The sequence below is a fragment of the Phaseolus vulgaris genome, chromosome 1, assembly GCF_000499845.2.
Source record: "Phaseolus vulgaris cultivar G19833 chromosome 1, P. vulgaris v2.0, whole genome shotgun sequence".
Taxonomy (NCBI): Eukaryota; Viridiplantae; Streptophyta; class Magnoliopsida; order Fabales; family Fabaceae; genus Phaseolus; species Phaseolus vulgaris.
The window spans coordinates 39,884,625-39,895,041 of NC_023759.2; the positions used below are offsets into that span (position 1 = coordinate 39,884,625).

Consider the following 10,417-nt stretch of genomic DNA (forward strand, 5'->3'; position numbering starts at 1 on the left):
CTTTTGCAAGTTTATCCTATTAGAAGTTCATGAAAGTGTTCAAATGGTTTGAAAAACAAATTCACAAGCTTTTAGTAAAAGCCTCCAATAAAGATAACGAAAATGAGACAACTAAAGTAATAGAAGTTGTGAATACATAGTGTATTGGTTCACCCTAAACATCCAATTTTAATTTTTTTTAAACTTACAAAGAATTCACTAACCACAATGAATTTCAAGTACTATTCCTTTTCACTTCTAATTTATCCAATTACACGAACTCTTTCAATGTTATGATTTGCTATGATGTTTTGGGCATGACATTTAGATTAATAACTTTTTATCATAAAAACTCATTTATACATTAATATTTAATATGTTGACTCTTTGTTACTATCTTCTCTTTCACTCAATGTGATATTGTCCACCTTAATTTAGGTTAAAAATTATGGATTTTGAATAATATCTACTCGGATGGTGATTCAAACTCTTTATTAGTGATTGTTACTTTTGTAGTATTTATTGTAGACTTTTTTTTTTGTCTGCAAAAAATAAATAAAATAAACTTATGACTTAAAATGTAGTATTTATTGTAGACTTAAAACATGTTTGTGAAACATTTTGATAAATTGATGATTTTAAAATTTATTTTGAGTTGAGGAAGATTAATTTTAGCATACAAATGGATGTGGAGTTGTTTGGTGGTGCATAGGAAAGTTAGGTTAATTTTAGAAATTTTGAGTATAAAAAGATTAATAGTTGTGCATATAGTAATTAAGAAAATCATTATATTTATTTTGGATTTATTTCATAAACAATATAAAATATAAAATAAAATAATAAAAATAGATTAAATGAATGGGGAAAATGATAGATTGAAAGAGGATAAATAAATAAAATGAAAAGAAAAAAAAATGACTAAATAGAAAACTAAAATGATAAAAATAGATTGAATAAACGGAAGAAAATAGATAAAATGAAAGCAAAAAATGATTAAATAGTCAAATAAAAGAATAAAAATATATCAAATGAAGGAGAACGATATAAAAAAAAATCAAATGAAAGAAGAAGGGAGATGATAATTTGCGACTCTTCAAACTTTATACTCTCGTTTAACAACTGTTTTTATTAATTTTTTATTTAATAAGTTAATTTATATTTTAATCAAATAACTTAATTTAATATTTTATTATCATATAGTTGTTAAATGAGTGATAATATTTTAACACCAACATTTTTTTCATTTTCAATTTGACAAACTAAACGTATTATTATTTTATTTATATCTAATTTTAAAAGGAATGTTACGTTGATATCATTCAAAAAATTATTCTCACTTCACAATTCAATATATTATTATTTTAATAATATTTTTTATATTTAATATATGTTATTAAAAGATTATTATATTATTAAGTTGAAGTATTTTATCTTATATGGATATTAAAATATAATTTATTTTATTTTATTAATTAAATATAATATTTTATTATTAAAAGAAGTTGTAAGAGAGAAATATGAGTGTAAAAGTGAATTTTCTCTTTTCCTTGCCCTCTCACTCAAGTAAAAGTTCCATTGTCCCTCATCAGCCATATCTCTCTCTCTCTCTCTCTCAGAAATTGCACATGGTTATGCCTACATTTACATTGCCTTAGTCTTGGGTCTTGGCAGCACTTCTTAGGTTGCAATAACTTTTTATTAAATGATAAATATATTTTAGATTTTTGGTTGTACTGTTTTATAGTTATAATTGTTTTATCAATTTTTTAAAATAAGATATATAAAATTAATATACTATTAAAACAAGTTAGAATCTAAAATTGGGAGAATGGAATGGAATGTGGTAGAAGTATGTGTGGTTAATTCACCTTTTAGGGATTGGAAGTAATTTGTTCAGGCTCTTATGTATTGAGGTGATATTTGAATATTATATAATATTTTGTTTCTCATTCTTGATCTAGAATCTTAAATCTGACTAAAAGGTATTTTTAGGGTCATGACGTAAATAACAATGCTTAACATATATTTGACTGCTAGAAATAGACTTGAAATATTAATTACTATTAACGTCTAAGCGCGACTCTTAGTTGTTTTTATAAGTATGCGAAAAATCGATATTTATGAAACATTTTTAATAATTTTATATGCGAGAAATCGATATAAATGAATTTTATACGGACATCAATTTCATTCAAAGAACTTAATGTTAATATGCTAATCAAAATATACTTGGGAGTGTGAAAGATGAAACTTAATCCCTTTTTCTAACTTGAAGCAATCAATTATTTATTTATTTTCTTATTAATTATCGCTAACAACTACTTTCAACACACTTTTAATTATTCTGTTCCTTATAAAATCGATATTTATATGTAAAGATAAATTATTACTTCTAATAACACGATCAACTTGACATAAAAAAAGTCATCAAACGGACAATTCATTTACTAGCATGCATGAAAACGAATCCATTTCTCTAACACACAAACTTAGATGCGTTCGTGCGTCTTACGAATCCCATATGAATGTTTGCAAGAATTGTTCTTAAGGAGATTAATAACATGACGCATTGAGAAAAAAAAAATCATTATGCTCAAATTAAATAATTAAAAAACATTAATGTTTTTTTAGAATCTTTTCACAAATTTTATTTTTTTGTCGTACTTCTACTTCAAGACTTACATATTTTCGTAATAGAAAAAAAAATCTACTCATTCTCATAATTTTGAAACAAAATTGCCCAATTTTTATAATTTTACCCCAAAAGAAACTATGGATGTATTGATTCAATTAATTATTAATTATGCGCCATGTAGAGATGGTGGACATGACTTTGGAGCGAAGCTTGACTTTAACCGAATCTCAAACCTCGTAAAGCAGCACTTGAAATGCTTTGATTCGAAGATAAAAGAAACATCATCATTAGCTAACTTCTAACATATGAACATTAGATTGCAAACCATAATATATATGTTCGTCGCATATTATTAAATAAAACAATAAAACTTTTTGAATCACGTCTATTATCAATTTTCCACTTAAATCTATTTATTTTTTCTTAATCCAAATTAAACTACAAACAATTTCATTATCCTTTTTCTTCTTCCAAATTTTTTCTTTTTTCAGATTTTCATATGGCACCCATTCAATTCTTCTACAAACATAACTATTTTGAATGTTACGTCAAAACAGCTTTCTAAACCTCATCGTGAAGGGGTGAAAGGAATTGATACAGCTTTAAGCTTTTATGTAGTGGCTCAGTAATAATTTATTCTCTCAGAAAGTGGTTTAAATAGTAAAGAAAAGTTTACAATTCAGGATTGTGTGGGTAAGAGATTAGTCTTAAATTTTTTTTTTAAAAAAAAATTGGCACTTTATAGGCAGCTTAGCCTATTTTATCAACTAACTAATTCAATTTACTGTTTTTGATAATTAAATAGTATAAATTAACAAAAAAATTGATAATAAGAGTTCATTTAAAAAAAAAAGTGAGATCATAACTAAATTAGTAAAACAAATCTAAAGTTAATAACTTGAACTAAGAATAACGAAAACAAAATGTGTTTTGTAAGCAACTACTGATGAAAAGGTATAAATCAATACTACAAAAACAAAAACTTCAATAGTTACCAAATTCTTTAGTTCACATGTACATGTGGGTAGGTATATTGGCAACAAAAGTAGCTTTGGTCTTTTAAATTTTGTTACTATCCAACTCTTCTAAATTTGTTATTTTTTTATTTTTTTATCTTTTTATTTATTTATTTTTATTTATTTTTATTTTTTTTAAATGGTAGGGTTTAGACTGAAAATAAATCGAAGAAAAAAAATACTGAAAATGATGACTTTTTTTTTCATATTTAGATAATATTTTATATTTGACCGCTATGAATATTTTAAAATATATTTAGGCGTGTAAAGGAAATGCACAATCAACTCGTTTGCCTATTCATTTTTCAAAATGATTCTCAACACAAAAAATAGAAGTATATTTGATTGCTGATAAAAAAAAAAGAAGTATATTTGATTACCAAAAAGAACTATTTATTTTATGAAACTTGGTATTTAATTTAATGTTTTTAAGTTGAATATTACTAAACTATGAATTTTTACTTGTTGAAGTTTTATTGAATGACCTGTTTAAGTACATTTATTTACTTGTATATTAACTGTGTGAATTATTTACTTTATTTTTAGAATAGTTATATAACTTGCGTCAGTTAACCGTATAAAGTTTCATTTAATATAGGATTAAAAATCGTTGGTAAGACTCAACAATTTCATCAATGTATCACGAGTATTAAAAGTTAATTGATAAATTACAAGGATTATATGTATAAGAATAAACAGTTGGATCAGTATAATAAATATTGGTATATTTTAATTTTAATATAATAAAAAAATTATAGTATAAACTTTTTAAATTTGTTTGAACACCTTTAGTAGTTGAGTTGAGAAGTATATGTGTGATATCTCAAGTAATTATCATGTATTTATTAAAAGGAAAATTAACGATAATTAGTATATAATTAATCTTATTTTAATATACAGTTAGAATTGGGATTTAAAATATATGCGAGTAGAGTTGAGATAATTATCAGGTTAATTACGTTAATTTTTCTTTTAATAAACCAACTTTTACTCACATTATTTTAAGCTACTTTATATTAAAAGAAAGTTAATTATATATTAACATTGATTTTTTCTTTTAACAAACACGTGTAATAATTATTAAAAATCAAACACAGAGTTACTTCGATAATTAATACAGTTTAAACAAAATTAATAAAATTAAATTTTTATACTAAGACTGCACTTTTTTTTCTTTTTTACACTAAATATATATATATATATATATATATATTAATACTTGTTGCATTAAAGCAACTACTTACCCTATGCATAATAACAAGTACTTTTTATCTCACTTTAATTGGATATTGATTATGGCATTAATGAGACCTGTAAAGTCGCTAGTAAAAAAAAAAAATCCAAATGATAAGTATTGTTCGTGACATTAGTAGGGGTTAAAACTGAAATTATAGTTTTGATGGGGTATGAAAACGATGAGTATAAGTTTTGCGTTTCTGGAATTGGCTAATTAAAATCGTTAATAAAATTGTTGTATATTTTTCCTCCGAATCGAACAAACATAGGAAATACATTTACTTAAAATTTAAGGTCATAAATTGCCTTCTAAAATCCATGTTTTGTTATAGTAATACCAAAAGCTACCTCCAAAAGTCCATCTTTTGTTTCGGTAACAAGATGAGATTGTAATTTTAGGAGGCTAAAGAGGAAATTGATTTATTTAAGATCTATTTTTTTTTATAATGAGAATACTAGTGTTTTATTTTTAATTAGAGAACAAACATGTATTATAAATAAGATACAAGAAACACACAAAAATTAAGCAACCAGAAAACTAACCCACCTACTCCAAACACCAAAGCTAATACATTGGGTATGAGAATGTGGGCTTGTTCGTCCCATATTTGATCTGCAAAAAAATATAAGTTGATTTTATTGTCTTATTTGGTATAAAAGTTAATTGGACTGGTTAGCATATTAGATCTATATTAACGAGTTCAAAAAAATTGACTCATCCCACTTAAATGATCCCACTTAAATGATGGCGGGTTAGTGGATTGGTTGTCACGGTACACTTTATCATCCTTAACTTTAAAGATATTTTGATAAGTGAATAAATTATACAATTAAATCTTTTTTATTTTTCATTAACATCAACTACAAACTTTTCATTTTTTTTCTCATTCACTTTTAACACAATTTTTTTATATCCAAAAAACTTCACTTTCAATTTTTTTTTTCCTCCTTTCTTTCTCCTTTCACTCTTACTCATCCAAACAAAACCTTAAAGATCATAAAATACTTTTATTTATAAAATTTGAAAAAGATTTAATATTTTAAAATAAGTTTCTCTCTTTGTGTGAATGTCCATAAGATGGTGTGATTTAAAATTAAATTAAATTGGATAAAATTTTAAAATTTAATAAACATAATTTAATAATAAAATTAATTTTCCATTTTTGATTTATTTAATTTTGAACTTTAAAATTTTGAAGTTTTTATTACGTTGTACTGCGCAAAGGAAAAAGAACAACATTATTATAATTTAATTTTCTTCCTCCATGGGTACTCATTCCTTAATAGTTATACTTTTGAACAGTTTATGGTTTGGCGCTCCAAGTCCCAATACACCTTCTGTGAGGCTCAGGTTACTCCTTACAGTAGTGTAGCGTCCTTATCGTAAATTGCATCTTCTCTTTAGCAAAAGAAAAAAAAAATGGGTCCAAGACGTTCCTCCCGAAAGATCCACAGGGCTCACCTGAAGGTATGTCATTAAGATCATGTTTGTGTACTCTTCTTCTATACATCATTTTTTAATTTTCTCTCTAATGATTATGGGTTATTTTTGTTGTTACTTTTCAAAAGTTCTTCTGTGCTGCATATTTGATTGCATTCAGTGTTTATACGAAATTGTTTTATTTTATTTTATTTTTTGCCTTAGGTGTTGGCTGCATGGACCGGCTTAGGGTTTTTGGTTTGGTTCTTTAGGGTTTTGTTTAGATATACATACTAGTGGAATAGTGTGCTTAAGAAGAAGATACATATTAGGCTTGAAACAAGTGCATATATGGGTGTGACCAATTTATCATTTTTACACTTTCTATTGGAAAGGTCGTTTTTTTTTTTATTATTTCACACAGTTATGGTTCTGGTCAATCTTTAAGTAGCTGTTTTTGTTTCAATTTAAAAAAAATAATTATTAAAACTTAAATACCTGTTACTATGTAATGTCTATGTGGGAGTATCAGACTATGCAATTATTTCTTATTTTTGCAAACTCTTTCTAAAACATTGTTTTCTTCAGGGTGTTCTTTTAGTTTGTCTTGTTTGAATGTGTGTCACATGCCCATGTTTGTTTCTGCATCCTTGATGTGCATATCACAATAGAAGCTTCTATTCTGTTATTAGTTATCCTTGCTTGATGTGATTTTGACTTTCAATGTATGTATTTTAAATGTGCGAAGGCACACTGAGCAGAAAGAATCATATTTATTTCCTATTTACTAACTATTTTTCTTTGAAGCCTATTGTTGTGGAACCACAACTTTCCAATGGAACGGTACAATTGCTAGGGACATCAAACTCCCACCATGATACCCATCTCCCTGGACTTTCCCTACATAAACAACAAAAATTCTTAGAGGATGGAGTGAAAAGGCCTCATCAAAGGAGTCTGGCAGGGGAACAAGCGAACCAAGATCGTGGACTTCAAAAGAAGTCTACTATTAAGAAAAAATCCAAATTTTCTGCTGCATATGTGAGACGATCAGAACGCATAAAAAGTGCAATTGTTTGCTCTCCCAAAGCCAACTTTGGCATTGAGGTCATTGAAAATATAACTGTCAGCGATAGTGAGAAAGATGAAGTAGATACTCAAATGGAACAAGTATTGGGAGGGCCAGAGTTGGTGCTGGAGCATGAGTCAGAGTCAGGGCCAGAACAGGAAGAAAGTTTGGGTGAGAAGAGCTTGGATGAAAAAATTGACTCTGCCTTACATAGAATAGATTCTCTTGATAAGATCGTGGAATGGTTGAAATCCAAGGTATTTTATAAGTCTTTCTACATTCAAAATTCAAGAGTCCGTGCTATTGTTATTTTTCTTGTCATTTGTGGCTTTGTATGCTGAATGCATAACAGGCGGAAGAAACTGTTGGCTTTTGTGAAGCTCCTTCTGTGGCACCTATAGGTTACAAGAGCATGTACTTCGATTCGCAGAAGAAGGTTTTTTCTCTTCTTTGTTTACAATTTTAATTTTCTGATGCATCTTTTAAGCTGATCTTTTGGTTATGTTGCTTATTGCCTTACGTATATATGCAGATTGAAGCTTTGACAGAAGAAAATCATCGACTAAATGGAAAGCTGGAAAATGCTTTGGGCAAAATAGAAGTGGTACGTTACAACGTTATTACTGTAGGCTCCCTTCATCTTGATTCTTATTATGGCATAAGGTATTTGTATTCAATATTATAATCTCCCGGAAAAGAATTGTTTTTCCTTTTCTTTGTCCCGTCATTGGCTATCTCTACTGTGAATAATAACACATTTGAAGGAGTATCTTTTTCCATGAGCAGTTACGTAGTATTTCTTTCATTAACTGTTACTTCTAGTTTAGGAGCAAGAAACCTTACATAGGATGGATAAACATTTCTTAAAATGGTTATTGTGGTTGTGATATTGTTCTGTTCTGTACTTATGTAGCATCTGGTCTTGTTTCAAAAGTATTACCTTAAACGTACATTGAAGTTAACTAGACTTGTTTATTTCTTAAGTAACTGGAGACGTACATTGAAGTTAACTACATTGAAGTTTCTCCAGATAGCTTTTAGTTATCTGGAGATGTATCTGACTCTTTGATAATTCTACATTGTAGTACGAAAAAGAGATCCGTGCTTTGATTGATGTGCTGGATAAAACGAAGGATTCTGTTAAGGATGTTATGATTTCAAATCTGGCAAAATCTGTAGAAGCGGCTGTTAATGTATCAACTCAAGCAATCCACAATGCTTGTTCTGCATCTGCTTCTGCTATTAAGAGAAATAGAAAGGAAGGCTGAAGTAGGAAGTTAATGTTTCTCAACTTAATTCATGCATTATAAAAGTAAATTAGAAACTTGACACCTAATGTGCTTGACCAGTTTACCTTGATTGAATTTTTGGGGCTTTTGAACCTTTTTTTATGCATGTATTTCTGTTTCTTAATGTAGTAATTTTAAAATTGAGTTTCTCCTGTTTCTCTCGTTTTAGCTGACGGTGCACACCTTCAACTCATCAAATTCTTCATACATTTTTCTTTAAGTTTCCTGGTATTATTATTAGGAGAAAGAAAGTTTGGCTTTAATGTTTTAGATTTTATAAATATGCAATGATATGATAAACTGGATCCTTTGTGCTTTCCATGATCCAAGGATAAAAGAACCTCCATTTTCTTTTTTTTTTCCTCAATGAAGTGTGCCAAAGATCTATTGTAGCATTTTATTAGGTATTTGTTAATTATTTTTATGGAGGGTGGGATGAAAATAGAAAATTAAAAGATATTTATACATAAAAAGAGAACAATTAACACACATTACTATTTATTGAAAATCTATTAAAAATTAAAATAGATTTATAAAATAAGTGAGACAGGTATAAAATTGTGATATTTTCAGTAAGTTTCAATTAAAATTGATATTTTTTTAATAAAACGTTAGAATTTATTAAAAATATCATTTTTATATAACAAAAGAAAGTATCACTCTTTTACTATGTATGCCAAGGTTTTACTTTTATTTTTATGTAGTACTGATTAGTTATATTTTGATGTTTTTTTTCATTTGACTTGCAATAATCTTGTAAACTGAATTTTACACACATCGTTACGTGTTTCATTTAGCTCATCAATTGAATTCTAGACGTAACAAAGACTCTTTTTTTCTAAGAAAAAAGATGTCAAACCTCAAAGAAGATAGTTGTATTAAAAATCATGAAGGAAAACCTTTTAAAGAAGCAAAAGGGGCACAAATTTAGTGAAGTTATCCCCCATTGGTTTGTTTCTCTAAGGACTTGGTTTCATGAGAAAATCTATATCCGAAATCAAACGGATCAGTTGTGAACTTTTATGAGACGTTCGACAAGCCCATATACAACTAGTCAATAGCAACAGCTTCAAACTTAGATTCAAGTAAGATATCTGAGGACATTTTATCGAATTGATACACCGTCAATTGATTCATTTAAAATTAAATACACAATATTGGAAGGTGTACAATATAGGGAAAGAGAAAGAGCTTCTTTAAGAACATAGGTTAATTAATGCAGCGAAACAAAACAAATCAAAGTGAACAAAATTATAGAGATTTAGAAGGCACTATAATAAAAGGGAGTGTGCTAGAGAAGGTTACTGTTGGGAAAAACGGGTAATTTTCCCACTAAAACAAAACCCTAACAGAGTTACCCGACAAATAATATTGAATAAATAAAGCGGAATAATAAAAGAGATAAAGAGGAAAGAACACACCCGAAAATTGTTAACGGAGTTCGGCCTGTTTAGCCTAATCTCCGAGCACAGCAAAAACAGCTCACTTTTATTACTATGAGAGAAGATATTACAAATTGGGATATTTAACAGTGAAGGAGAAGAGTTTAATTTATAACCCCCAAACCTCCTTCCCAAACAATGAACCCACCGATGTGGGACTTGGGATTAAGCCAAAATCAACAAATCTCCACCTTGGCTTAATTTCAAGTCTCACCTAAAACAAATCTTCTCAAAACATAACAAAAACAAACTTTACAGTGCTTCAAATTTGCGCCTCCGGACGCCAACTTCAAATGTGCAAGATATTAACCAAGTCTAAACAGTGTTCAAA

The 10,417-nt window shown here is 27.9% G+C and overlaps 1 protein-coding gene across 1 annotated transcript; it reads left to right on the top strand.

Annotated features, from left to right (window-relative positions):
- The first annotated feature begins 6,164 nt into the window (after nt 1-6,164).
- LOC137816184 (uncharacterized) lies at nt 6,165-8,808 on the top strand. Its single transcript, XM_068619267.1, has 5 exons — nt 6,165-6,334; nt 7,094-7,612; nt 7,708-7,791; nt 7,888-7,959; nt 8,441-8,808. Exons 1-5 carry the CDS (start codon nt 6,287-6,289, stop codon nt 8,621-8,623), a joined length of 906 nt encoding a protein of 301 aa, XP_068475368.1. The 5' UTR covers nt 6,165-6,286; the 3' UTR covers nt 8,624-8,808.
- Nucleotides 8,809-10,417: the final 1,609 nt, after the last annotated feature.

Excerpts from the sequence above, each read along its gene's own strand:
- LOC137816184 (XM_068619267.1), top strand. The coding sequence starts at position 6,287 with ATGGGTCCAAGACGTTCCTCCCGAAAGATCCACAGGGCTCACCTGAAG. Across the intron at positions 7,792-7,887 it reads ACTTCGATTCGCAGAAGAAG|ATTGAAGCTTTGACAGAAGA; the intron begins GTTTTTTCTCTT and ends GTATATATGCAG. Across the intron at positions 7,960-8,440 it reads CTTTGGGCAAAATAGAAGTG|TACGAAAAAGAGATCCGTGC; the intron begins GTACGTTACAAC and ends TCTACATTGTAG.